Source organism: Corticium candelabrum, chromosome 16, assembly GCF_963422355.1.
Source record: "Corticium candelabrum chromosome 16, ooCorCand1.1, whole genome shotgun sequence".
Lineage (NCBI taxonomy): Eukaryota > Metazoa > Porifera > Homoscleromorpha > Homosclerophorida > Plakinidae > Corticium > Corticium candelabrum.
In genome coordinates this window covers 150,399-174,675 of record NC_085100.1, presented here as the reverse complement: position 1 = coordinate 174,675, position 24,277 = coordinate 150,399, and the positions used below count along the sequence as shown (strand labels likewise).

Genomic DNA, 24,277 nt, shown 5'->3' with positions numbered 1-24,277 from the left:
ATGCATGCTCAAGATATTTGCCAAAATGCTTATATTCAATCGCTCCCACCGAAACTAGAAACGTATAGGTTAGTTACGTACAGCATGTCTAGACAGACGTTAGTTGAGTGAGAAAAGCGCTATAGATGTGTAAATTGACAAACAGCACATATCGGTACCGGTGGAATTAAGCTACGTTACCGTCACCGCCTTCAAATATCAAGTGCACAGATGACGACTAGACAGCAAATTTGCTAGTGTTCTAGACCAGGAAGCGTGTAGGAGCTATATTGCATAAAACCAGGAAACATCTGCACTACGCGGTTAACATTTCCAGGAAGAGAGAATTGTCACTCGCTGTTTAATTGCTTGGGACTTTAACGATTCTCACGAGAAACTAAGCGAATGCCGCAACCGCACCAATTCGACTCATATTCTAGTTTGACAGGACACTAGGCACCGACGTGGATGTGACTGTACGCATGTAAGACAATTTCAATTAATAGTCTGTTGGAAACTTCGACAAGTAGGAATAAAGATTACTTGACGGTCAGGTAACCTTATTTCCTACTTAGCAAAGTCTCCTCTAAACCCAACTGCATTCACACCTGCGTATACGTTTTAGGAATACTCTAGAGCAAGAGACTTTGCTAAATACGTGCCTTATCTTTGTCCTTAATTTATCTTCAAGGGCTCTTGAGTAAGGCTAGCTGATTCTAATAATAGAGACCATCAGGTTGAGTAACACAACTGACTATAGCAATAGCACCTATTTATCATGCCATGAGCAAATAGCGTCTGCTAACCTATTCATGCATTACGACATCCGTTTGTCGTAAAGAGGCTTCCCTGAAACATATAACTGGGCACACTTGTGCAAGAGCGTCAATCTCTTTACTGCACAGTTGTTACTAGACACATCGGTGTCCATGTCCATCATGTCTCTCCTTTGTTTTCTGGTGTTTATCTGCACCTGCTTTCCAGCCCGACAAGGCTCGTTTCCTAAAACAAGGACATTTCCACAGCAATATGGTCTGGTTTGCAATATTGTACAACACAGTTCATCTGCCGTAGACAGAGTTGATGTATTGTTGTAGATAAACTGTCCGCAACACCAACAGAAACAGCAGCAGCGGTAACTCATGTAGTGACTGTCACATGCGTTCGAAGCAGTATAACAAGTGCAGCTAGCTGTAGAGAATATATTCTGAAAGGCCTTGACTACGAGACTCTCCATCTAATTTTGTCTCCAAACCATAAGATCATGTCGCCTAACTTTGTGGTCAACGTGAAAGGACCAAACCATGAAAATCAGGTGAACTTGTCATCACTTCAACAAGACAGCAAGCACTTCCTCTACCATGGTCATGTCCGAAAATATAGAGCTTCTATGGTGGCGGTGCAGCTGCAACAGCCTGACAAGATGGTACAAGTGCAATCAATGGCTAAATGCACCTACTTCAATACTGTACCATGTAACCCACACTGACGTACAGACGGTTCTTTTGCATCTTTTAGAATGGACTAATCGCCTACGGTCATCGCAGCTATTTGATTGAGCCTGCATCTGATGAGCGCTATCATCTCCTGAAGCCTCTGCCAGCACAAACCAAGCATGACAATGGTTGCCCTCTTACCATCAGCAAGACGAGTAGGTTTACCCACTCTTGTTGTGTCAGTTCTAGTGATAACCAGAAAACACATTAGCTCCAATGACTGCAAAATGCTTTCTTTCTCTTATCTTCTCTGCAGGCTCTAGAAAACAGTTTATCAAGGTGGATGATGCTAACAGAAGCCTTTCAGAGAGAAGACGGCGGTCAGTGATAAGAAGTATCCAGAGATTCATAGAAACAACAGTAGTGATTGACCAGTCAATGATGGACTTTCACGGCAATCAGACGGTGTCCTACGTCATGTCCATTATGAACATGGTATGTCAACCAGTAGCACTAGTTTTGATTTACAGTACCTTCTTGGTGTAGGGTAGTGCAATTTAATTAATTTGTTAGTGTAATCCATGGCCAATAAGTAAAGTGTCAAGAGATTCTTTTCTTTGGACAGGTTCATAAACTATTCAGAGATCAGTCAATTGGTCACGCTATTGACATTGTGGTCAGTCAGATCGACATTCTAAATAAAACAGTAAGAATATATGTATATACAACAGCAGTTTAGGAAACGGTTTCTTTTAACTGTAGTTTAATAAAGAATTAACAGTCATTGTTTTTCAGAACCTCATGAATCTTACTGGAGAAGCAAACAAAGATCTTAATACTTTCTGTCAATGGAAACACCAAAAAGGAAATGGGAGGCACACAGGGGAAGATCTGTCCATTCTCCTCACCAGGTGGTTCCAGTGGGACAGTTAGATTTAGCTTCTTTCATAACATTGTGGTCTCCTGTTTTGATTAGAAATGATCTTTGTGTTCCTAACCACGAGACTTCATGTCAGGAAACTTGGGGCCTTGCTTACGTAGGAGGAGCATGCCAGGACTACAACTGCGCTCTGGTGAAAGACAGGGGACTTCTATCTGCATACAGCATTGCTCATGAAATTGGTCACAGGTAGGCGGGATTAAGTTTTAAAGTAGCACTGCTGACTTTGTGTGCAAATATCTTTTACAGTCTAGGAATGTCACATGATGATGATGTTAACAGTCAGTGCATTCACTCAATGAACCAACCATACATTATGTTATCATATTGGAAAAGATCAAAGGCACAGCTAGGATGGTCAAAATGCAGCAGTAGAGCGCTGACCAAGTTTCTCCAAACAGCAAAGTGTTTAGACAATAATCCCCATAATCTGATTGCTCTTCCTGTTGATTTCCCTCTTAAACAATTCAATGCCAGTGAACAGTGCAGGTTCAGTCATGGACCACAGTCACAATTATGTCCAATAAAGAAGGTACAAATAACAATTGAAGAAGTCATTTTTATGCAGTCTTTCTAATTAGATCACTTCCCACAAAGCCTTATCATAACCTGTATTCATGAGCACCATCTGCCATGTAGAATATCTGTCGAGAGTTGTGGTGTCAAAGCAAACCCAATGGATCCTGCTACAGAACAGGATTTCCAGCAGCTGATGGCACATCATGTGGCCACAAGAAGGTGATATAAAACCTACAGTCATCACAGCTTCTGCAGGAAGTCCAGTTTATCTTCATCTTGTGATAGGTGTGTTGGATTGGCCAATGCATAAAGCATCATAAAGTCCCTGCTCCATCTGATGGGAGTTGGGGACAATGGGCTGCTTATGGTGGTTGCAGTCAAACATGTGGTCGTGGAGTAGCTGTGTCTGAAAGAGCTTGCAACCGTCCAAAGTTTGAACGTTTCTATTTTTCAAAACAAAAATTAGAAATTGCCTTGAACTTCTTGCAGGCCTTCTTTTGGTGGACGTTACTGTGTTGGAAAAAGAAAACGATATTCTGTGTGCAATACTCAGGTAATCGCTCTGCAAAAGCTTGTGATTAAAGTACAAGTTAAATGGTGTTGCACTGTGTAGTTATGTCGACCAGGGTCTCCAAGTTTCTACACACAACAGTGTTCTCAGCAAAACAACATCCCATACAAAAACTCACTGCATGAATGGCTGCCAGAAATACTGCCCAGTAAGTTATTAGCTAATTATCAACTTCTCAGACAAACTAGCAGAGGTAACTGTTTCTTGATGATCAGATAGGGAATGCCAGCTTATTTGCAAAACCAAAGATCAACCGGTAGTGGCCATACTAAAGTCCAAAGTTGCCGACGGCACTAAATGCAAAGGAAATGGAGTCTGCATCAATGGCCAATGCCATGTAAATTACAGATAACATCACAGGAACATATCTTTAGTCATTACTTTTGTTATTAACTTCCACTAGAGTGTCGGTTGTGACAATCGTATTGATTCCAATGCCAAGATGGACCGATGCGGAGTCTGTGGTGGTAATAATCTCACATGCCGCACTTACTCACTCCTCTACAAACAACAGCATGCTATTGGTACTACATACTTCTTTCAATAGTGCTATTTTTGATACATATAAACCATGTCATCAAGTGTGTCCATTTCAAGGTTATGAAAGAGCTTGTCACTTTCCTGTTGGAGCTCAGCAAATCGCAGTCATGGAAAGGCAACCATCTATTAATTTTCTTGGTAGAGTATGCATAAATTCCATACAACATCATGAAGTCATGTCAATGTGGCTGTAACTTGCTCCACAGCTCTAAAAACATCCAAAAAATATATCATCAATGGTCAGTGGGAAATTCAGCAACCAATGACAATCAAAGTTGCTGGAACATTCCTGAAGTATTGGCGACATGGAAGGCTAGAATCCTTTACAGCATTGGGTCCCATCAATGAAGACCTCTTCGTCTATGTAAAAGTGTCTTTACTTCACTCACCACAGTTGTTAATTGAGTTCATATAGGTCATATTTCAAGGCTCCAATCCAGGTGTATTGTGTGAGTTCGTAATCTCTACAGCTGCTCTACCTCACAATAAGCTACCAACAACTGAGAAAAAACAAAACAGCAGTGGGACATGGATTTACAGCCCTTGGTCTTCTTGCAGTACGCTATGTGGATCAGGTATCATGATACGAACAGCAAAATGCATCAGAGACAGTCAAATAGTGAACAGCTCAATGTGTCCCGATCAGCCAGAGACTGAGACGCAATGCAATGTTAAAGTTTGTCCACACTGGAAAACTTTTAAATGGACAGAGGTGAGACATACACATAAGTAGCATTTCAACATCTTTGACTCAATGCTACTTTATTTGATAACTTGTTCTGGGGTTTAATTGTTGTAGTGTAGCACATCCTGTGGAAACGGTGTCCAAACTAGACATGTCATTTGCCGACACAGTTCTACATACAGCCGATGTCCACTCAATACAAAACCAGTCACCTCAAAGTCTTGCTTCAGGGCACCATGCGGCAACTGGATCACAGGAAGCTGGTCTGAGGTATACAGCTATTAATTGCTCACAACTTTAAACAGAAACACCCTTAATGACCATTAATAATTAGTGTTCAAAACAATGTGGAACAGGAGTGACAGGTCGAAAAGTCTCTTGTCAGAGAGGACTCTGTGATCCTCACACTAAACCAATAGAAATGGACTTCTGCAATACACAGCCATGTCATACATGGACAGTTGGTCAGTGGTCAAAGGTGAGCATATTTCTTTCCCATTTGTATAGAAGTATGTGGCCTCATAGATAAACACCTTACACTGATCTTATGTTAACTTCTTGAAGTGTTCTACATCATGTGGAAATGGAGTGAAGAGACGTGTTGTCAAGTGCATAAGGCAACAAGTAGGTAATGAGACATCTTCTAGTCAGTGTAATGTGAACATGAAACCATCACATTCACAACTGTGTCATCTCAAAGCTTGTCCACAGCAACTTTCTGTACTCACTGCAGGTGAGCAATGTCAAGTGCTAAGTATAAGGTCTTTGTTCTGCTTGTTTGCCTGCCATATCTGTCATATCTGTTTTGTGCCTACATGAATAACGTCTACTTGTGACTGACTTTTACTTAGCTGCTTGCTTGCTTTTCATCTGTTGTCTACCTCTCTGCCTGCCTGTCTGTCTGTCTGTCTGTCTGTCAGTCTTTCAACAACTTCTTGTACAATACATTGCATGATAATTGATAATTTATTCCAGAAACCAATGTCAACTAACAATTAATAATGAGAATAGGTCAAAATATGTTTCTCTCAATACCAGTAGTTTGACTCTCAATACCGTAAAATTGATATATGTGCCATGCACTAACTGTTTCCTTTGTGTTGCATAAAGGCAGCTGCAATGACTCCAATCCTCTTCTCTGTCAAAATGTTGCCAGACTCTCCCGCAAATCGTCTGGAATCTGTACTGGCCAAATACTGTCCATCTGTTGCCAAACTTGCAAAAACATAAAAACAAGATGATTAACTTGCAGGTGAAGAAACATGAACACATTATCTAAGCCAAAATAAGTAGACCTAGGCTGGTCATTGTTCTATAGTTTATATACCTAGTGAGACAAGTTGACTAGACTTAAGTGCATGCATGGATAGTAAGGTAACGGAAAGGAAGACTCCAGCTGTTCAGAGGTCCTTTTAAAATAAATTTATATATTATTAGCTAGATACCATTCATTGTAAAGTGTACCAACGTGTCACCAATCTAAATTTCTTACTTCCTTCAACCGCTTCGAACTTAACTCCCGTATGATAAATGTAGAGCTGAGCGTAGACTTCTATTCATGAAGTGGTATTGATTGTGCGCATTAGGAAATTCAGACTTGCAAAGATACTCGCAAAGCGCACACCGACATATTGCCCTCACGCGCGTTAACAGAGATTACGATCGCGTGACACACGTGACTTATCACACCTTTCCACGTGTCGCAACTTTATCTCACGTGACGCAAATATCGAAAGAACGGTTATTTTGCTCGTCGATTTCGCCATGGATTTCGATGAAGATCAACTCGACGAATCGGCAGAACGAGCTTATCGCCCTCCTCGATGGGCAAGCAGCACTTTACAACACATGAATATTGTACGTCACGTCGTCTTTTCTCCACGCGGTGATTTACTCTGCTCGACAGCCGATGATGGAAGCGTAAGCTTGTGGAAAAGTCTAACTGGCGACTTGATCTATACAGTTCAGCGACATGACGGTATGACGAGATTTGCAACGTTTCACGAGCCATCGGGCGAACTGATAGCATCATGTGGAGGAGACGCCGTTATTCAAGTGTGGAGTGAAGCGATCGTGTCGTGCCCCGTTTCACTAGAAGGCCACACACAAACGGTTTACAGATGTGTCTTTGGCCCGTACACAGATCAGTTGGTGTCTTGTTCGAGCGACCATACCGTCAGAATTTGGAGTGTCACGACTGGCAAAGAAATATCGGTATTGGAAGGTCACAGCAAGCCGGTCGTATCTTGCGCCGTCTCTCCAAATGGAAGAACTGTTTGCTCAGCATCTTGGGACAAGACCGTGAGGCTATGGGACATCAGATCAAAGAAATGCGTGCATAACCTCACCGGGCACGATAGCTGGGTGACATCCTGCGCATTCTCTCCCGACGGAGAAATGATAGCTTCTTCTTCTACCGACTGTACAGTAAGATTGTGGAATACGACTAATGGAAAAATCTTGGCCATTGCACAAGATCATTCGTCAGACGTTAACGCTTGTATGTTTGATGGAAAAGGAGAAATGTTAGCAAGTGCATCTAGCGATCACACTGTCTTATTGTGGGATGTGCTGACCGGCGAAGTACGATACGCCCTAAAAGATCACGACGACACGGTAACCTGCCTTGCATTCAGTGCAGACGGTCAAAGATTAGTTACAGGATCCGAAGACCAGTTGGTTCGATTTTGGGACACCAACAATGGCCAGTTACTCGAGGTCCTAGCAGGACCAAGAGGAAACGTTTTGAGTTGCGATATTACAGCGGACGGCACGTTTATGGCAGCAGCGTCAGCAGATCATACAGCGAGGATATGGGACGTAGGAAAGTTTTGTAAAGAAAAATACAAGTGGAGAAAGAGTTGCGTGCTATCCTAATGACATTCCTGAGGGAGGGGCACTGGCGTCCCTGTCAATTAGTAAATATTCAAGAGTGATCATATCAAGAGTTGGTACCAGACCGCTCTTACCTATTTATAGTCATTCCAAATACATTGTCAATTAAAGACTAGACTCTAGTTGATCTCACCCTTTCAAATACAATGAAATATTGAAATGTGTTTTGCAGCTAAATGTGTAGACAACTAAATACTGACAGTTTCTCTACCTTTTGTAATTGAATTATTGCAGTGTCAGCTACACGTCAACACGCCTGTGCTTTCCGTCTACAGTGGGAGAGAACATTCTCATTGGGTGTTGCTTTTCAGTAGGTGTCTTCTCCACCGCAGTTACTAGCCTCCTTTTGTACTCCATCTCCGCCTCCTGTCCTAATTCAAACTCTCTCTGCTCTTCCATCTGTTCCCTCTCCTTTAACAACCGTTGATATTCTATCTGCTGCAGCAAGTCCATCTGGTAGCGCTTCTGTTCATCTTTTATTTGAGCAATTTGTTCTGCTTCCAGCAGTCGATGTTCCTCAATGTTACGTAGGATCTCGTCCCGCTCTTTCCAAGCAGCTTCCTGCTCCCTCCAATTAATCTCCACTACAAAATAGTACAAAACAAGATGTAACCCAAGAATCAATGAAATGTAACATTCCAACAATAATATCCCTTCACTTTAAAGTTCATTACACTCACATCTTTCCTTGACCTGCTGCTCACGACTTTTCAAAACATCGCTCATCAACTTCTTTCTCGCCTCTCTTTCCTTCTTCCATTGTTGCACACGTTTCTGCCACATTTTCTCCATTTCATTGTTTAACATTTCATCCAGCTCTCTCTCCCTCTTTTCTTCTTCCTTACGAACGGCTTCCAAATGCTCCCGGTATCGAAGCATTTCTTCTCGTAACTCTTTCTTTCTTTGCAGTTGGCTCTGTGCTTCATTTCTTGTCTGTTCCAACAGATCTTCTAAGATCTTCATATCAATAGCAAGCTGCTCCTGTACCTATGAGTACCAAAACATCCCAACTCAACATTCCCAAGAACCTAAGTTGACTAAAACTTCATATCATCATCACGCCATGACCATGCCCTTTAACTAGCTGTGTCACGTACACGTACGTAAATACTCAATCTAACCTCTCTTGCTCGTTTCTTCATCTTCATTCTAAGTGATGCAGCCAGCATTCTTCTTGTCTCTTGCTGTTCTTCTTTCTTTTCTTGTTGCCTTCTTTCATCCTCTAACTTTCTCAACTTTTCTTGTTCTTTACACAGCTCTGCTTCTTGTTCCTTCAGTCTCTTTGTCTCTAGTCTCTGTTCCTCCAGTGATGCCAGCTGAATGTTAAGAATCTGCACCATTTCTGTATTTCTTTCATGTTGAAGAGCAATTTCCAGTTCCTCACGTTTCATCTTGGCCTGTCGATCCTTGTCCCACATGTCAGCATAAAATTCTTCTTCTACAAATAGCAAAATGTTTGCAACTGAGAGACCTGAGATGTGTGTAAGCAGCAACAAAATAATATGTCACGACAATGACCAACAGACATACAAGATGCCCAGAAAACAGACAGAAAGATTGGCACAGACTAATGAAATATTTAGACTCCATCGTTTTCTGATCTTAATGAGTTCACAGCTTCTGTACCTTCATGTTGTCTATTTCTTGCCTCTTCCTTCAGCTTTAATTGCTGTTGTCTCTCCCTGGAAACAGACACAACAGTCTGCTTTGACACCACTGATCTCAACTCTTCACATTGTGCTCTCCAGCGCTGGTCCAGTTTCTCCTCAACAGTTTTCAGTCTAAAACAAATTAATATGTCACATGCTGCATGAAACATCACCAAAACTCTGTTGTCCATATACGTATGCATGTGCACATAAATCATTAGCTTGACTGACAACCACATTGTGTAGACAAAATCAGTTGATTAACTAGTTTTTACTGCACATTGTCAATCAGTGTATATACCTACATGAATGCAAATATAACAACACATCAACACACTGACACACAACACACTGACAGACAATTTTTATTCACTACAACTTTGCTTCCGTTAATTTGACTTGTGTAATGTACACTACCCATGGGTCAAGAACTCACTATAGCTGTGGTGCCTTTTACTGATATTCATTGTATGGTAGTATTGATGTTGAAAACAAATGAAGAACAGACAGACAGACAGACATACAGACAGACAGACAGACAGACATACAGACAGACAGACAAACATGCACACACACAGACACACACACACACACACACACACACACACACACACACACACACACACACATAGACATACACACACACACACACACACACACACACACACACACACACACACACACACACACACACACCAACATACCGTTCAGATTCCCTTTGCTCCTTCAACTGTTTTGCCCTTTCTCTCATTCTTGCTTGACGTTCTAGCCCCGTCTCTTCCTTGTTCTTCATTTCTTCTATATAATTGTATTCTTCAGTAGACAAAATAATCCGGAGCCTAAAATTATGACGTCACAAATTATGACGTCACATATTATTAACTACAAACACGTCCACTCACTTCTCCCGTCTGGCATCCAAATGAGCTTCTCTCTCTGCCATTATTTCATCAACACGCCTATTTACTGTATTCCTTTGAATTTTCTTGTCGGTAGCGCGTTCCCATGTCGACTGTACGTAACAAAACACAAAGCGGCCGGCGCCGTCAGTTTCCTCAAACCATTAACGCTTAGGGATGTATGAAAACGTTAAACGATACCTTCAGATCAAACTGCTTGTTGTATTCAACTTGTGACACTGCTAGATCTCTCACTTCTTCTCGTTTTCTTCGCTCGAGAATCAAATGTTCTGCTGGCTTTGATAGACTAGGTCTAGCAAACTGAATAAAAGTTTAACTTTACTACAGTTATTACAATGGCTACAAATTTCTCACAATAGCCACTGAGTGCGGCGTTGGACCGTGACTTTCACGATTTCGACGCTTGGTCGCCGTCGCCATGGTGTAATCCGGGACATGCGTTGCTAGGTTCGCAATATCGACATTATTTTCAACTGGCAACATTAATATCAATATGTTTCAAGCGAGACGAGATGAACAGCAAACGCGAAGCGACTGTGAGCAGGAAAACAAAGGAGACTGATATCTCCGTTACCGTGTGTTTGGATGGACAAGGAGACAACGATATTTCTAGTGGAATTGGTTTCCTCGACCACATGCTGTGTGCTCTATCCAAACATTCACGTTTTGACGTGAAGCTAAAATGCGAAGGAGATCTACACGTCGACGATCACCATTCGGTAGAAGATTGTGGCATTGTATTAGGTCAAGCATTCAAAGCAGCACTTGGTGAACCCAAAGGAATTGCAAGGTTTGGTCATTCACTTGCACCATTGGATGAAGCTCTGTCACGTGCTGTCATTGACATATCCGGGAGACCATTTTCTGACCTCAAATTAGATCTCAAAAGAGAAAAACTAGGGACACTGTCATGTGAAATGATACCACACTTTCTGTCATCGTTTGCTACAGCTGCTTGTATTACACTTCATGTTGACGTGTTAAAAGGAAAGAATGATCACCACAAAGCAGAATCAGCATTCAAAGCACTCGCCATTGCTCTTCGAGCTGCTGTGAAAAGAGATGGAACTGACAATGTTCCTAGCACTAAAGGAACATTATACTAAACTTTTAAATGATGATTTGTATGTTTTGCAAACAAACTATAATAATTAATCACAGTGTGACTTTCAATGCACGCATACAGTCCCATGCTTAGGGGATATTGAAGGGTTAAAAGTCAAAGATATATAACTTAAGATGTCATGTCGACTCAGGATGGATGCTATCACCATCATGTGTTGGAGATTTGTCTGGCGGCATGACAATTCGTTCCACAGGCAGCCTATCACTAGACAGTGAACTCTTTGGGTGCCTTGTTTCAACATACGACAGCCTACCTGATTGAATTAGGTCTCCAAATCCTGGTTCTTGTGAGAAGGCAAACCCGGTTACTGATAATTTAGTGTCGTCTCTTCCTAACTGTGAGGGTGTGGCTCTGCCAGGTCTCTCTTCATCTTCTTCCAAGCGTTTCTTACTTTGCCTGATTGCAATTCCATGACATTCACAGCACTCTGAGCCCCGCTGTTTTCTCACTACATCAATAAGAGTTGGACTCCACACATTTGACAGATAACGAACAGTCATCAGAGGAACTAATGAAACGGCTGCAATAAGTAATACAGACAGCCAAAAGATTGGAAGGTTGAGAGTAAAAGGAGCAACAGCTCCAGCCGGGAAAGCAGCAGGTAAGTAGAAATTCAAGCCTCTTTCTCCATAGAGCACGAAAATGAAAAGATACCAGACCAAGATGCTGCCCCATATAAAAACGTGGTTAACTGCAGTCCAGTAGTATGTGTCCAAGCCACACTACACAAAAACAAATCGGTCTGTCACACATCAAACCAGAAACACAAAAAAATAAGATCTACACAGGTCTCGATGTTACTCTACTGTATATGTTTCATTGCACAAGATTCCCTAAAGTACGTTAACATACAGTTACTGCCCAGATATTATGATCATAATTATTTACCTGTTATTGTCAATATCTACTATCGATGTCTGTATAATTATCACTACAACTATAACCATTGGAACTCTCTATATATCACTACGTAATCTCTCTGTTGAATCTTTCAAAGTACAAATCGTGTCATTTTTGTCATAATTGTCTAGTTGTTCATTATGTGATATTATGTTGTTACCTGTGCAAAACAATACAATTCAATACAATTGTTTAACAAATTAAAAGTAATACGGCACCAACAACACATCCATGCTAGCATGATTGTTACACACATAACAACCATCTGACCTGCAAATTCACAGCAAGAACAAGACATCCTGCAAGAGTTGTTTGAAAGACATCTAATGTTGCTGCATCCTTGCCGTCTCCATCCACAGACAGATAGAATGCTTCGTATGCAAAGAAATAAAGAAATGTTGAAACCACAATTGCATTGAACAAACTCAGTAGGAAGACTTTGACATTAAACAGTCTGTTCTGCTGTCCTGGAACATACAATTTGGGATAACGAAGACAGGTTGCCTCGTCAACGTCCTGGTCAAGAATTCCAAGTACCAATACAGGCAGAGAAGTAAAGATCACGTTGTAGAATGTGATAAACCAAGCATCATACACAGTCTACAAAAAGACAATTTTGCATACATGCATGCATGCACGCACGTGCACACACACACACACCCCTGGCTACAATTTCACTCACCTGAGCTGTGAATCCACAAAACCAAGCATAAAAGAATTGAGCAAAACTAAAAGCGAAGTTCTTGTAAAAGAAATATCGCAAGAATTTGCACATCCTCATGTAAGACCATCTGCCATGAACCAACAATAGTCGCTCAAGAAACCTTCACAAACGAAGAGTATTCTTGTCAGTATCAACTCATGGGCTACTTTAATAAAGATCTACATTCTAATACCTAAATTGAGCTAAGGAATAATCACTTGCAAGCACTGCTTGCCTGCCTTCTTTCCCACTGATTCCAACACCAATATGAGCAGCTGACATAATAAAAATTATGTTAACCAATAACCAGACACCATTGAATAACTAAGATGATTTCACCTTTGATCATGCTCACATCATTGGCTCCATCTCCGATGGCAAGAGTAATAGCTTCTTTATGCTTTTTTACTAACTCTACCACTAATGCTTTCTGGAGTGGAGTAACTCGACAGCAGATGACAGCTTTACACATACATGCTGTCTTCACAAAAAGATCTTCCACACGTTCATGAAGAGCAGGAGACTAGCATACATAACACATTAGTAGCACATAATAAAACTGCAACCAAGAAAAAATTAACAAATAGATAAATAGACACACACACACACACACACACACACACACACACACACACACACACACACACACACACACACACACACACACACAGCAGACGCCTTGATAGTTAAACACCAAACCAAACAGCACCCTTATACACATCAGGAACTGACCAGACTGAATCCATTGATGACAAGAGCAAATTCAGGTTCTTTGTTTATCTCTCCATCTGGTAAGTCAACACAATTTACACTCTCCCTAGGCTGCAATAACATAAACATTCAACAGTTGCATCCAAAATGTTGTAATTGACCTATAACTTCCACAAAATCACAACAAACAAGATCTAAAGTGTTTCACCTCAAGTCCACTTGTATGAACCTTTCCATCAACAAAGTCAACTTCATCATCATCACGCAGCCCTCTATATTCTCTTAGAGATGACTTAATCATCTCATTTAGATGAGTTAAAGAGCAAGTGACACTTTCAACATCTCGTCCTTCGACAACAAATACCTCCTTCATTTCATTAGTCAACAGGCGACAAGAGAAACCAATGTTAATGGCTGTTTCTACAACACAAAACACCATGAAATAGTGGTTACAAACCAACCTATGCAACTTGTTAGGTAAACAACACAAGCACATAAAAGCAGCTACAAAATCTCCAAGCAAGAAGATTAAGTCAAACAAAGAAGTAGATAAACGAAAAAACACATACACTAACAAAATAAATGAAAACATACAAAAACAAAGAAATGTACAAAACTTCAGCAAGCACAAACACTATCAACAAACCTTCTTTGTCTCCAGTCAGTACCCAAATCTTGATAGATGCCTACACAAAACAACAGTATACTCATCATTAGAATGACCTCTTGTAAAGAGCAGTCAGTGCTCATTACACTTGCTAGTCTTGCAATAGTGCTAGGCACTCCATCTTGTAACTTGTCTTCTACAGCTGTTGCTCCAAGAAGAGTCATGTCAGTCTCAATTTCTTCATAAACCTGCACAACAACAGACAGCTAGAATGACACTGTACTTAGCACAAAGACAAGTTTTTGAAACTGAGATCTAAACCAATGCTCTCCTACTAACATTGGTCAAATGACTGATTACAGCTGAACATCTACAGAATAGCTAATCAGTACAACACTGACAGTAAACTGCCTGAACTATTTCATTAGTGAAAGCACTAAGATAACGCTAACAGACACCAACTAGCTATAATCAAATGTTAAATTAATATACAAACAAAGAGAGGCAAGCAAGTAAACCAACATACAGATACAACTAACAGATTCAAAAACTGTTGCATTAATCGACTCCTTCAAATGCTACTCACATCTCTGAGTTTTTCATCCCTATTCTGTGTTGTTGTGCTGTAATAGAAAATGAGCACTGAGCCGTAAAACACTTAACACAGTAATATTAAAATCACCTAGCTACGTGATATTTCTTGTTCCATGCATCCCATTCACTTTCAGTAAGATCTTTAGCTCCCAAGCACAATGTTCGTAACCCTTCAGAACCAAACCCCTGCACACAGCACATGAAAAATTGTACAGTGTGTCTCAGTCTTGACTTAGATCACACTTCTCACTTTCAAGTGTTCTAATGTCTCCTTCCTTTTATCATCTTGTCCACTAGCCAGACGATCCAATATCATGTTGTCTATTCAAACAATAAGCAATGTGACTGATGCTACAATACATTCATCTGATAGTTGCTCTGTCAATGAAGTCTTCAACTGTCTAATAACACACATACACACACACACACACACACACACACACACACACACGAACATGCACACGCACACATGCACGCACACACACACACACACACACACACACACACACACACACACGGACACACACACGGACACACACACACGGACATGCACATGCACGCACACACACACACACACACACACACACACACACACACACACACACACACGGACACACACACACACGGACATGCACATGCACGCACACACACAGGCACACACACACGCACGCACACACACACACACACACACACACACACACACACACACACACACACACACCTATCCATACAAGCAAATTGAAGTATACGTAGCAACGACAGCAAACCAAATCACAAGTGAAGTTGACCAATATTTCTTAGAACCTGTCTAAGTTTGTTTGTCTTTAATACCCTAATCAACAGCTGCTTACCTGCTCCCTTGCAAAGCAGCCTTATTCTGTCAGTGGGACTTGGTCCTCTGACAACAATTGACATCCTCTTCCTCACATTGTCGAAGTCAAGAATGCATAGTACTTGGTACTGCTCCTATAAACTCACACATTATTGTGCTATTCACTTAACTGCTTACCAACAATACAGACATTCTTGCCATTCACGTTCAAAGTCACAACAGAAGGTGTACGTTCCTAAGAAAAATCGAACATTTATCACATCAGTACATGAATGCATGATAGTGATGATTACTTTCTCTTTGTACGGAATAAAAGACATTCTGTGTGTCTGTGTGTGTGTGTGTGTGTGCTCGCACGCGTGTGCGTGCATGTGTGTGTGCGTGCGTGTGTATGTGTGTGTGTGTGTGTGTGTGTGTGTGTGTGTGTGTGTGTGTGTGTGTGTGTGCGTGTGTGTGTGTGTGTCAAAACACAGCACTAAGTTGCATTCGATGTTTATAACGCTGATATTCCTTACTATGAAAGCTATTCCAAAGTTAGCTGCTGCTCCCACAAGAGCTCCTTCATCCGGAGATTGTGCTTGATATTGAGGTCTCTCTAAGAACACGGTTATCACATAAAATACTAGCAGCTGTCTACAATATCGTTCACTTGTTGTTCCGTTTTTCTCAGGCATCACAGTGTGACATAATCCAATCAAACGAAAGAAGTCAATTACTTCCTGTCCCATACAAATCAACCACATTCTCAATACGGATGAAACAGTACTTCACACATACAAATAACTAAAATGTTGCCAAACAGTCAGTTCAAGCAATAATAATCAGAAACTAAAGACTTTAAAGCCTTCTCTAAAATCTCTAGAATAGTTTGATTGATTCTAAGAGCGTGTTCACACCGACATCTGGACTAACTATGATTAAACTAATTGTGATTAGGCCAACATTAGCGCAAGTGCGTTCACACAGCTACCTATATGATTAGTATGTCACATGAGCACGTGAGTGTAAATTAGCCTTGACAGTTTTCATCCGTCATATCTGGTAAAAATTCGCGTGAATTGTCTTGACGAATCCATTGCTTTAGGTTTTGAAGAGGGAAACAGTTAGTTTGCTTTCTCCTGCAGCTCCTTCAGGAATGGCAAGAAGTTGTCACATGTACAGGCACGTACCTAGTATACATCTGCATGCGCTGCTTCCCTATATGTCGCCATGTTGTTGCTGCATTTGTATGTTTAAACATACAACACCACATCAGAAACATCGGTGGCATGCTCTTCTTGTATATTACCTCACGTGCCAAAGTCACGTGCAACCACAAACGCCACTAATGTGGTTGTAATACTACTCTTTGTGCCGTTAGTACACTAATCACGATTAGGACTGGTGTGAATATGCTCTGATACTGACAATCTGGTATGTGCAGACAAGTAGTTCTCAAACAACTTCCATGACCACTGAACAATGCTGCCATGATCTGCAGTTTGTTACTGTATTACATACAATTAAAAGTCAATTGATAGGTGAGAAAATCAGTTGCTGAAAGAGACTCTTTGACATAGAAATCAATCTCATACAAGTTACCCTTTCCAGTAATTCTAATAGTTAGATCTAGACTTCCTTCAATTGGACACAGTACAGTTAAATCATCACTTTAATGACATAGTATTACATCATTCCATTCCTCCGGCAAACATCACAGCATAACACAGAGTAGCATAAACAAACAACATCTAGAGCTATTCACATTTACGTTGTACACACTCATTGAGTGACATCACATTGTATAAAAAATAACAGCAAACATTAAGCGGCACTTGTTTGTCTCACCTGTTTAGTACGGCAGTCAGACACTAAAGACGCATCATAGAACTCAAAGTCTTGGTCAGCATATTCATTACTGGAGAAGTCAACACGACCCTAATCAGGCACATACAATAAATATACACCAATACAATAAAACGTCATTCGCACTTAGATATTGGAGCAAACATAGACAATTTTTAATTACACAACACATTCCTCAACATGCAAACCTAATAGCTCAAGTAATTACAGAAAATATAAAATGAAATGTAAGAAGTAATACAATGCATCCTGTGACCCTAACCCAGAACATCAACCAACATCATACTCTAAATATAACACAACAATGACCCTTGATTAGCTCTTTTCGTATGGTAACAATCACAAGATGACCATCTACTTAATGAGCTACAAGCTAATGTTAATTCTAGGCTAATGTTAATTCTCTAGTTTAGAGTCAACCCAAAAGATTAATTAATAATTCACTACACTCTTGTATCATATAGCAGACATAACCAACTGTATACATACATCTAACTTTATTGTCTCTTCACTGCCAGACAGTCTGGGAGCATTTGGTTTTCTACCTGCAACACAGTAATACAATAAGTAGACAGGCAAGATTCATAGGAAAGCTCTCCTTAACTAAGCACATTGCTTTCTTTCTGATTGCACCTGGCCTCCCTGCTTGCCTGTTTCTGTCGACTGGTCTATCGATCTTGTCTGTCTGTCTGCCTGTCTGTCTGTCTGTCTGTCTGTCTGTCTGCCTGTCCATACATGTATTGAATAAATCAACGCTATTTTATTAGTATTACAGGCTATTGGCAATCACCCCCAAAAGGGAAACACACTACAATCTGTCTGTCTGTCCGTCTGTCTGTCTGTCCATCTATCACCAGAACTTTGTCCCTCTGACTAGTATTTGTTTATATATATATATATAATTATCTGCCTGTGTGTCACTTGCAAACAAATAATGAATACGGCAGTGCTTACCATACAGATCTCCTCCTATACTGCACATATGAAATGTCATAACATTTTGTGTCAGTGTTCCTGTCTGTAAATCAAAATATACACTACAACATCAACACAACTGTAGCTAACCTAAAGACATTACCTTGTCTGAGAAGATGTACTGTATCTGCCCTAGTTCTTCATTCAAAGTTGTCGTCCTTGCCTTTGCTGGTGTATCTGACTCTTTGTCATACATCTCAACGTCCCAGTCAACCAACCAACTCAAACCCAGACGTATAATTTCCACACTAGAATCACAAACACTGCAACACTGCTTACACAGAGAAATTACACTGATGTCACTTGTACCTGACATAAAGAGAAATGGGAACCAATGTATTCATCACAATAATATAAGAGAAAAACTGCAAACTGGCAATAATTGTGGGACTGTCCAAGCCGTCTTCCCATGGAACGTACCACTGGAATGCCTACACAAGTACCAAATGTTGGCTACTATTTGATCAACATGCCTTAGTATCACTAGTAACAGAAGCGATGTTAGACTTTCTTCTCACAATTTTTATGCATTGTTTTTGGATCGTTGCTGTTTAATTCTTTAAATAATGACATGACTAAAGCTCAGGTAGCATGAACCCAAAACTAACTAGATGTTATGGCTCTGAGTAAAAGTTTTTATGCCTTCTTGTTCACCTCTAACATTACAAACTTAAAATAACGTCACTGATCTCTAAAAGACTAAGACAGAATGAAATTATTTTCATATTTCGTTGCAGACTAGAAAGTTCTTTTCTTAAATCAATGAAATGTTAAGCATGCTTTTGCTGTAAATGTACAAAATATATTCTACAAGTGTTTCTCACATCTCCAGTTCCTCTCTCCCAAATACTCTCAGCTATTGAGCAAATTATAGCGAGTGTTGCAAGACAACCAAAAATCTGAAAAAGAGCATCTAGCATGAATAGTGCCAATTGACAAAGAGAGATGCTATATAAGTTAATTGTAACCATTATGACAAGCCAGTTCATCAGACGATCAATGCCAGTTCTTTTCAATGAGGTGTCGCCTGCAATTTGATAGATATATTATAAGAAAACACACAAGTTCTATAGAAGTGCCACTTCATTTGCCACCAATAACTCACCAGCATTCTGCATCAGCTTGGTGTCATGGCCAGCAAAGATTACAAGACCATAAACTGTGTTCGTGTTACGAAGACGACAACCCTAAAGTACAAACAACTTACTACACATTTTGGTTTAATTAAAAGTGACTGACTAAAGCAGCTGACTGAACTATTGTTTTTGTGGCTGTCATTACTCTATCTGTCTGTAGAGCTCAAGGTACATTTGTTTGTTCTTTTCCCATCATTCCAGAATGTAAGACGACACCTACACCAACCTTTTCCAATTCACATTATTACTTTGTATAGTCAAACAGCAGCACCCCAGATGACTTACAACTTCTTGCCTTTAAAAACATTGAATCTGTAACCTATTGAAAGCCGCATTGTCACTACATTGTTGACTCTATTGTCAAATACTATAGCGACTGCCTATGTCTAACCTATACTCTGATAAAAACACCTGTTCAAGTATGTACAACAGTAAAACAGTATTGAAGTTGTTGGAGTACCTCTATTGCTGGAGTACTTCTATTGCTGGAGTAGTTCTGTCTGTCTGTCTGTCTACTATACAATTAACTGGAACCATTACAGCTTACTCTTAGAAGAAGGTTGTTGTTGTTCAGAGAATACTTGTTGTTCTTCCACTCTAACCTTCCATCAAACTTGTCCAACTTATTGTTAGGAGTTTCACACTTCACTTCACCTGCATGTAAAACAAGTTTATGTGTTAGAAATTGACTTCCCAAGATTGAATTAATTAAAGCACTACTACCATCAAATTCACCAAGATTGTTCTCGTTGTCACCCAATTCTGCTGTTTCAGGTATTGCCTGCCTAACCTTCAAGTTGGTTTCACTAAAACAAAGAGAACCACTCACATGCACACTCATATGAGACAGAAAGACAGACATGCAAGCAAACATAAACTAAGAAACATGAAGATCTACTAGATAGAACACAAAGATAACCATCTGGTCATTCACTGACCCATCTAATTCTGCAGTCTCAACGTAGCAAAGGTTGTTCTCCTCAGATGAAGACAAAACTAACAAATCTGCCTATTATGCAACCAACACTGGTGTCTATCATATCAACAAGTGCAGCAGTAACAAACCGTAATGAAGTCGTTGTTCTTAACTTTGATAATCTCACCAACTTTCACCTTCTCCCATACAACAGTAACAAAACTGCAGCAAATCATCAATACACATACATTAGTTTGCTGTGCTACATGTAATCATCTCATTCTGTGTACATAAACAGCCTCTAACCTCTTGTTACGTAGAACAAATGTATCCCGATGATTGATTTCATCATCACTACGGTGTCGCAACTAAAGATAAATGTTAAACAGATAAACTAACAAATAGATAAACTGATGGATACACAAACTACAGACAAACAAACAAACAAACAGTAAAATAAATGTATAGACAATCAGAGAGACAAACAAATAAACCAACAAACAAACAAACAGTAAAATAAATGTATAGACAATCAGAGAGACAAACAAATAAACCAACAAACAAACAAACAGAAATTAGTGAATGAAAGGACAGACAAACAAATCTGCTGCAATAATAAATTTAATTAAAATCAAGACAAGTAATTCCCACATCAAACTGACTGCCTTGTCCTATTCCTTATAGTTATGTCTGCTACAAGCGTCACAATAACAATGCAAATGCTGCCACGTGTACTGTAGTTTGTGTTGTAGCTCATTACACAAAAAATAAAAACACAAACTTGCAAATACAACAAAGCAGAAAAAAACAGTACAAGATACAAGTGACTAACAAAGTCATCATATGCATCCTTGACAGCTGTAACTCCCAACACAAATACAAGAGGGACAGCAGTTGTAACAGGATTGAGAGAACTGATCTGTGGTACCAGCTGAAATCCAACACAAATCCATCAAACGTAATGTAGAGGCAGCTATTGTTAATACAATAACCTGTAAGATGAGAAGAAACAAGAAGTACACATTGGCAACTCTTTGAAACTGTTCAAATAGATTTTTAGGTAAAAAGGTCAAAATGTTGTACTTCGATGTCACAATACGATTGCCCTAACAAAGAAGACCATTACGTCAGATAATGCAATCATCGAATGAATATTCACTTACAGCATAATCGTTTCCCTCAGGCTGGCTTGGATCATTAGCAATCACAACTCGTTCATTCCCTGTAACAAGATATAATCCATCACTAACAGTTTTATGATTTCACACACACACACACACACACACACACACACACACACACACACACACACACACACACACACAAACTGCTACTGTTATGTTGGGTAGGATGAAAAGTTGATCTTAGAAATTGTACTAAAGAAATGTTCAATGACAGCCAAATGTTGTAAAAACTACAATGTGGTCAGAATTCTTCTGATGGTAACCTCATATTTCAATTTCAAGCTTTGCCATGTAGTACTGTACAACTCTCAGATATAATTATCGACAACGTGACTAAAAGGTCAGTAGCAGTCACAAATGCAAAAATCCTAGAGTGCTGGAAAGGCAACATGTGACTGTTCTGTCACGTAAAGTTGATTATTGGCGAGCGAAGCGAGCCTCTCTCTTGTCATGTCAATTTGAGGTCGAGATATATTATATTTATATATTTATATGTGTACGTCAGCACTTGTCATACGGATTTATGGCAAAACAAAAAGACAGATCAAGAAAACGACAATGCCAGATGAATGCAATTTTGACTCCGTAACATATGCGCTAAAAATTGAAGCAAGGGACTCCTTTCGAGAGGTTGACTCAATTGAAATTTCTTGGTGAAAAGAGTGAAACGACTCTCGATTTTGCTCCCTTACGCGACTAAAGAGCAAAGGAGACTGATGCGTGACAAACGGTATGGAAAAAAAGCTCAAAGAAGAGAAAAGTCTTTATTTTGAGTTTCCGCGCCTTTCTTGGACAGAAATTATTGCTACGCAACCATTATCACGTGACTACGTGACCATTGTTACGTGACTGTCTCAGTAAACGAGTGAGATGATTGAAGCGTGAACGAAGATTTGAAGACAACTATAGTATTTTGCATTCAATTATCCGATTCAGGCAATCAATTATCCGAATTGGGCATTCAGTTATCCGATTCAGGCATTCAGTTATCTAATGTTCTGTCTTAGAAGTACCAAATTCATAGAACTAATTATTTCAGTCTGATACGTACAGTCAAAACTCCCACATTTCTTTCATGACGTCTTTCCCGTTTCAGCTGAACAATAAATGATTGATTCAAGAAGGGTGGGAAGGCAAATTAGTGAAATTCGAGCTCTTGGTTAGCTAAAACCCGCTACGACGCATGATGGGGACTGTGATGGTATCACGCTGGACACGCAGTTTACAAAGTATGTGGATTATACCACGATTGACAGAGGAAGACGTTGTTGTAGGCTTCCTAAATATGTAGATTTAGTTCGCTCCCAACAGCTTAGCTAGACCACCGCGGAAACGTGGGACACCAAGATTAGTGCAAAGGAAATTATCCTACAACACACGCTAAAAATTCACGCTAAAGACAAGATTAATTACAAATTATTGCGTCTAGACAGCTAATGAATGATGATATTTGAGCAGCTGCCCAACCGCAGACTAAGTAAGTTATTCAGTTTCCATGATATTGCACAACAGCCGTAAGCAACGGATAATTGAACGCCAAGTTCAGATAATTGAACACCGGATTCGGATAATTGAAAGAAAAATACTACAGAAGAGCAACTGAAATTCTGTTTCCTGAGTTCCTGGGTTTGTTTGACAGAAAACTATTGCTTCATAACGCAACCATTGTTACGCGAATAGGTAAAGACAGAACACCATGGCTCACCAAACACAATGCTAACCGAGCATTTACTAGTAGTAAAAGACTTGACATGAGGTTAGGTTAGGGTTAGGGTTAGAGATGCCATCAATTGCCTGGACTCTGTCAAGTAGCATTACCCATCAAATCAATTTTAGTGCAACTGATAGCGCACACTATTTACGAGTACTGCTGTAGAAATATTAGTACTGATACTGGTACTGGTACAGTACATGCGTACATACGTACTCTTAGCCACAATAGATTATCAACTTATTCACAATTCTCTACATTAATTAGCTAATGAATAAATTGTTTCTATCACACCAGATATCGTAAAAGCATGCTCAACTAAACAAAATATGTGTCATGCCTAGTAAGCATACTACTTGCAAGTGAAGTTTCTCCCAACAGACTAACAATCTCCAAGAAAAGACCATTACCAAACTTACATATCCAGTACCGTCCTATGTATAGCCTCAGTGATTGCTATTATTGTACAACTCTAACCGCCTAGTTCGTCTTCTGACGGTTGAGCCGATCCAACAAGTCTAACCGTCCCAACGTCATCATCCGGGGATTTGGATGAAAAGTCCGCCATATCTGGATAGTAATAATACGCTAAGGTTATTCTTGTTAGAGTCTGCTGATGATTGGCTTGCTTGCAAACCGCTATGTAATCGGCTTGTAGATCCTGGCAGCACTACATCCACATCCGACGGCCTCTCAATGTCTGCACATTCGCACATTCGTATGGCCTACAGTGATGATTCTTATTGACACTTACCACTCATTTAACAACTCCAAGATATCTCGATGAACTGTGTACACGCAGTAACAAGTCAGCACACACGAGGCTACCACACCCTAGCTAGGCAACTAGCCTATTATCCGGGCTTTGAAATCCACAATCCCTCAAAACCGCTAGCTTCCGCA

General features: G+C 40.1%; 6 protein-coding genes across 8 annotated transcripts; 4 read left to right on the top strand and 2 right to left on the bottom strand.

The window, feature by feature from the left end:
• Positions 1–1,369: 1,369 nt before the first annotated feature.
• LOC134192385 (A disintegrin and metalloproteinase with thrombospondin motifs 6-like) lies at positions 1,370–2,467 on the top strand (the record flags this gene model as incomplete). Its single annotated transcript, XM_062661125.1, has 6 exons — positions 1,370–1,405; positions 1,498–1,630; positions 1,687–1,910; positions 2,041–2,121; positions 2,211–2,326; positions 2,392–2,467. Coding segments are annotated over exons 1-6 (666 nt in total), but the record flags the coding sequence as incomplete, so codon positions are not given.
• Positions 2,468–2,825: 358 nt separating this feature from the next.
• Positions 2,826–6,303, top strand: LOC134192384 (A disintegrin and metalloproteinase with thrombospondin motifs 7-like). Its single transcript, XM_062661123.1, is given in 15 exon segments — positions 2,826–2,849; positions 2,995–3,093; positions 3,160–3,305; positions 3,364–3,427; positions 3,488–3,593; positions 3,661–3,782; positions 3,849–3,929; positions 3,931–4,123; positions 4,192–4,349; positions 4,401–4,697; positions 4,785–4,940; positions 5,005–5,148; positions 5,235–5,403; positions 5,781–5,896; positions 6,163–6,303. Coding segments are annotated over 15 exon segments (1,899 nt in total). The 3' UTR covers positions 6,187–6,303.
• An 85-nt stretch (positions 6,304–6,388) lies between these two features.
• On the top strand, positions 6,389–7,562 carry LOC134191753 (uncharacterized WD repeat-containing protein alr3466-like). The gene has a single exon (XM_062660370.1). It carries the CDS (start codon positions 6,435–6,437, stop codon positions 7,545–7,547), a length of 1,113 nt encoding a protein of 370 aa, XP_062516354.1. The 5' UTR covers positions 6,389–6,434; the 3' UTR covers positions 7,548–7,562.
• An 89-nt stretch (positions 7,563–7,651) lies between these two features.
• Positions 7,652–10,582, bottom strand: LOC134191751 (cilia- and flagella-associated protein 53-like). The gene is made up of 8 exons (XM_062660368.1): positions 10,489–10,582; positions 10,315–10,434; positions 10,117–10,226; positions 9,919–10,053; positions 9,192–9,346; positions 8,687–9,003; positions 8,246–8,552; positions 7,652–8,149 (listed from the first exon to the last, which is right to left on the bottom strand). The coding sequence occupies exons 1-8, from the start codon at positions 10,552–10,554 to the stop codon at positions 7,806–7,808; spliced, it is 1,554 nt and encodes a 517-aa protein (XP_062516352.1). The 5' UTR covers positions 10,555–10,582; the 3' UTR covers positions 7,652–7,805.
• Positions 10,583–10,634: 52 nt separating this feature from the next.
• Positions 10,635–11,247, top strand: LOC134191755 (uncharacterized). The gene has a single exon (XM_062660372.1). The coding sequence runs from the start codon at positions 10,647–10,649 to the stop codon at positions 11,238–11,240; it is 594 nt and encodes a 197-aa protein (XP_062516356.1). The 5' UTR covers positions 10,635–10,646; the 3' UTR covers positions 11,241–11,247.
• An 8-nt stretch (positions 11,248–11,255) lies between these two features.
• On the bottom strand, positions 11,256–24,259 carry LOC134191748 (phospholipid-transporting ATPase ID-like). Of its 3 annotated transcripts, XM_062660366.1 has the most exons (35): positions 24,129–24,259; positions 24,012–24,074; positions 23,852–23,962; positions 21,643–21,701; positions 21,472–21,585; positions 21,312–21,410; positions 20,786–20,847; positions 20,629–20,701; positions 20,502–20,572; positions 20,287–20,369; positions 20,111–20,217; positions 19,533–19,614; positions 19,396–19,454; positions 19,252–19,326; positions 18,737–18,858; positions 18,531–18,675; positions 18,407–18,470; positions 17,942–17,997; positions 17,435–17,524; positions 16,257–16,326; positions 16,123–16,202; positions 15,798–15,842; positions 15,627–15,741; positions 15,026–15,096; positions 14,864–14,961; positions 14,768–14,804; positions 14,328–14,429; positions 14,221–14,260; positions 13,783–13,994; positions 13,596–13,685; positions 13,203–13,386; positions 13,057–13,138; positions 12,843–12,984; positions 12,431–12,760; positions 11,256–11,982 (listed from the first exon to the last, which is right to left on the bottom strand). In XM_062660366.1, the coding sequence occupies exons 1-35, from the start codon at positions 24,133–24,135 to the stop codon at positions 11,377–11,379; spliced, it is 3,846 nt and encodes a 1,281-aa protein (XP_062516350.1). In that variant the 5' UTR covers positions 24,136–24,259; the 3' UTR covers positions 11,256–11,376. The 3 variants fall into 3 exon arrangements, with proteins under 3 accessions (XP_062516350.1, XP_062516348.1, XP_062516349.1); XM_062660364.1 differs by having other exon boundaries at positions 19,252–19,454; XM_062660365.1 differs by having other exon boundaries at positions 19,252–19,454; positions 23,852–23,944.
• Positions 24,260–24,277: the final 18 nt, after the last annotated feature.

Coding starts and splice junctions, on each gene's coding strand:
- LOC134191748 (XM_062660364.1), bottom strand. Junction 21,702..23,851: donor GTCAGAAGACGAACTAGGCG/GTTAGAGTTGTA, acceptor ATCTTGTTACAG/GGAATGAACGAGTTGTGATT. Junction 12,985..13,056: donor TATTCCTTAGCTCAATTTAG/GTATTAGAATGT, acceptor TCGTTTGTGAAG/GTTTCTTGAGCGACTATTGT.
- LOC134191751 (XM_062660368.1), bottom strand. CDS start 10,554: ATGGCGACGGCGACCAAGCGTCGAAATCGTGAAAGTCACGGTCCAACG. Junction 10,227..10,314: donor ACAAGCAGTTTGATCTGAAG/GTATCGTTTAAC, acceptor TGTTACGTACAG/TCGACATGGGAACGCGCTAC. Junction 8,150..8,245: donor GCAGCAGGTCAAGGAAAGAT/GTGAGTGTAATG, acceptor ACTATTTTGTAG/TGGAGATTAATTGGAGGGAG.
- LOC134191755 (XM_062660372.1), top strand. CDS start 10,647: ATGAACAGCAAACGCGAAGCGACTGTGAGCAGGAAAACAAAGGAGACT.
- LOC134191753 (XM_062660370.1), top strand. CDS start 6,435: ATGGATTTCGATGAAGATCAACTCGACGAATCGGCAGAACGAGCTTAT.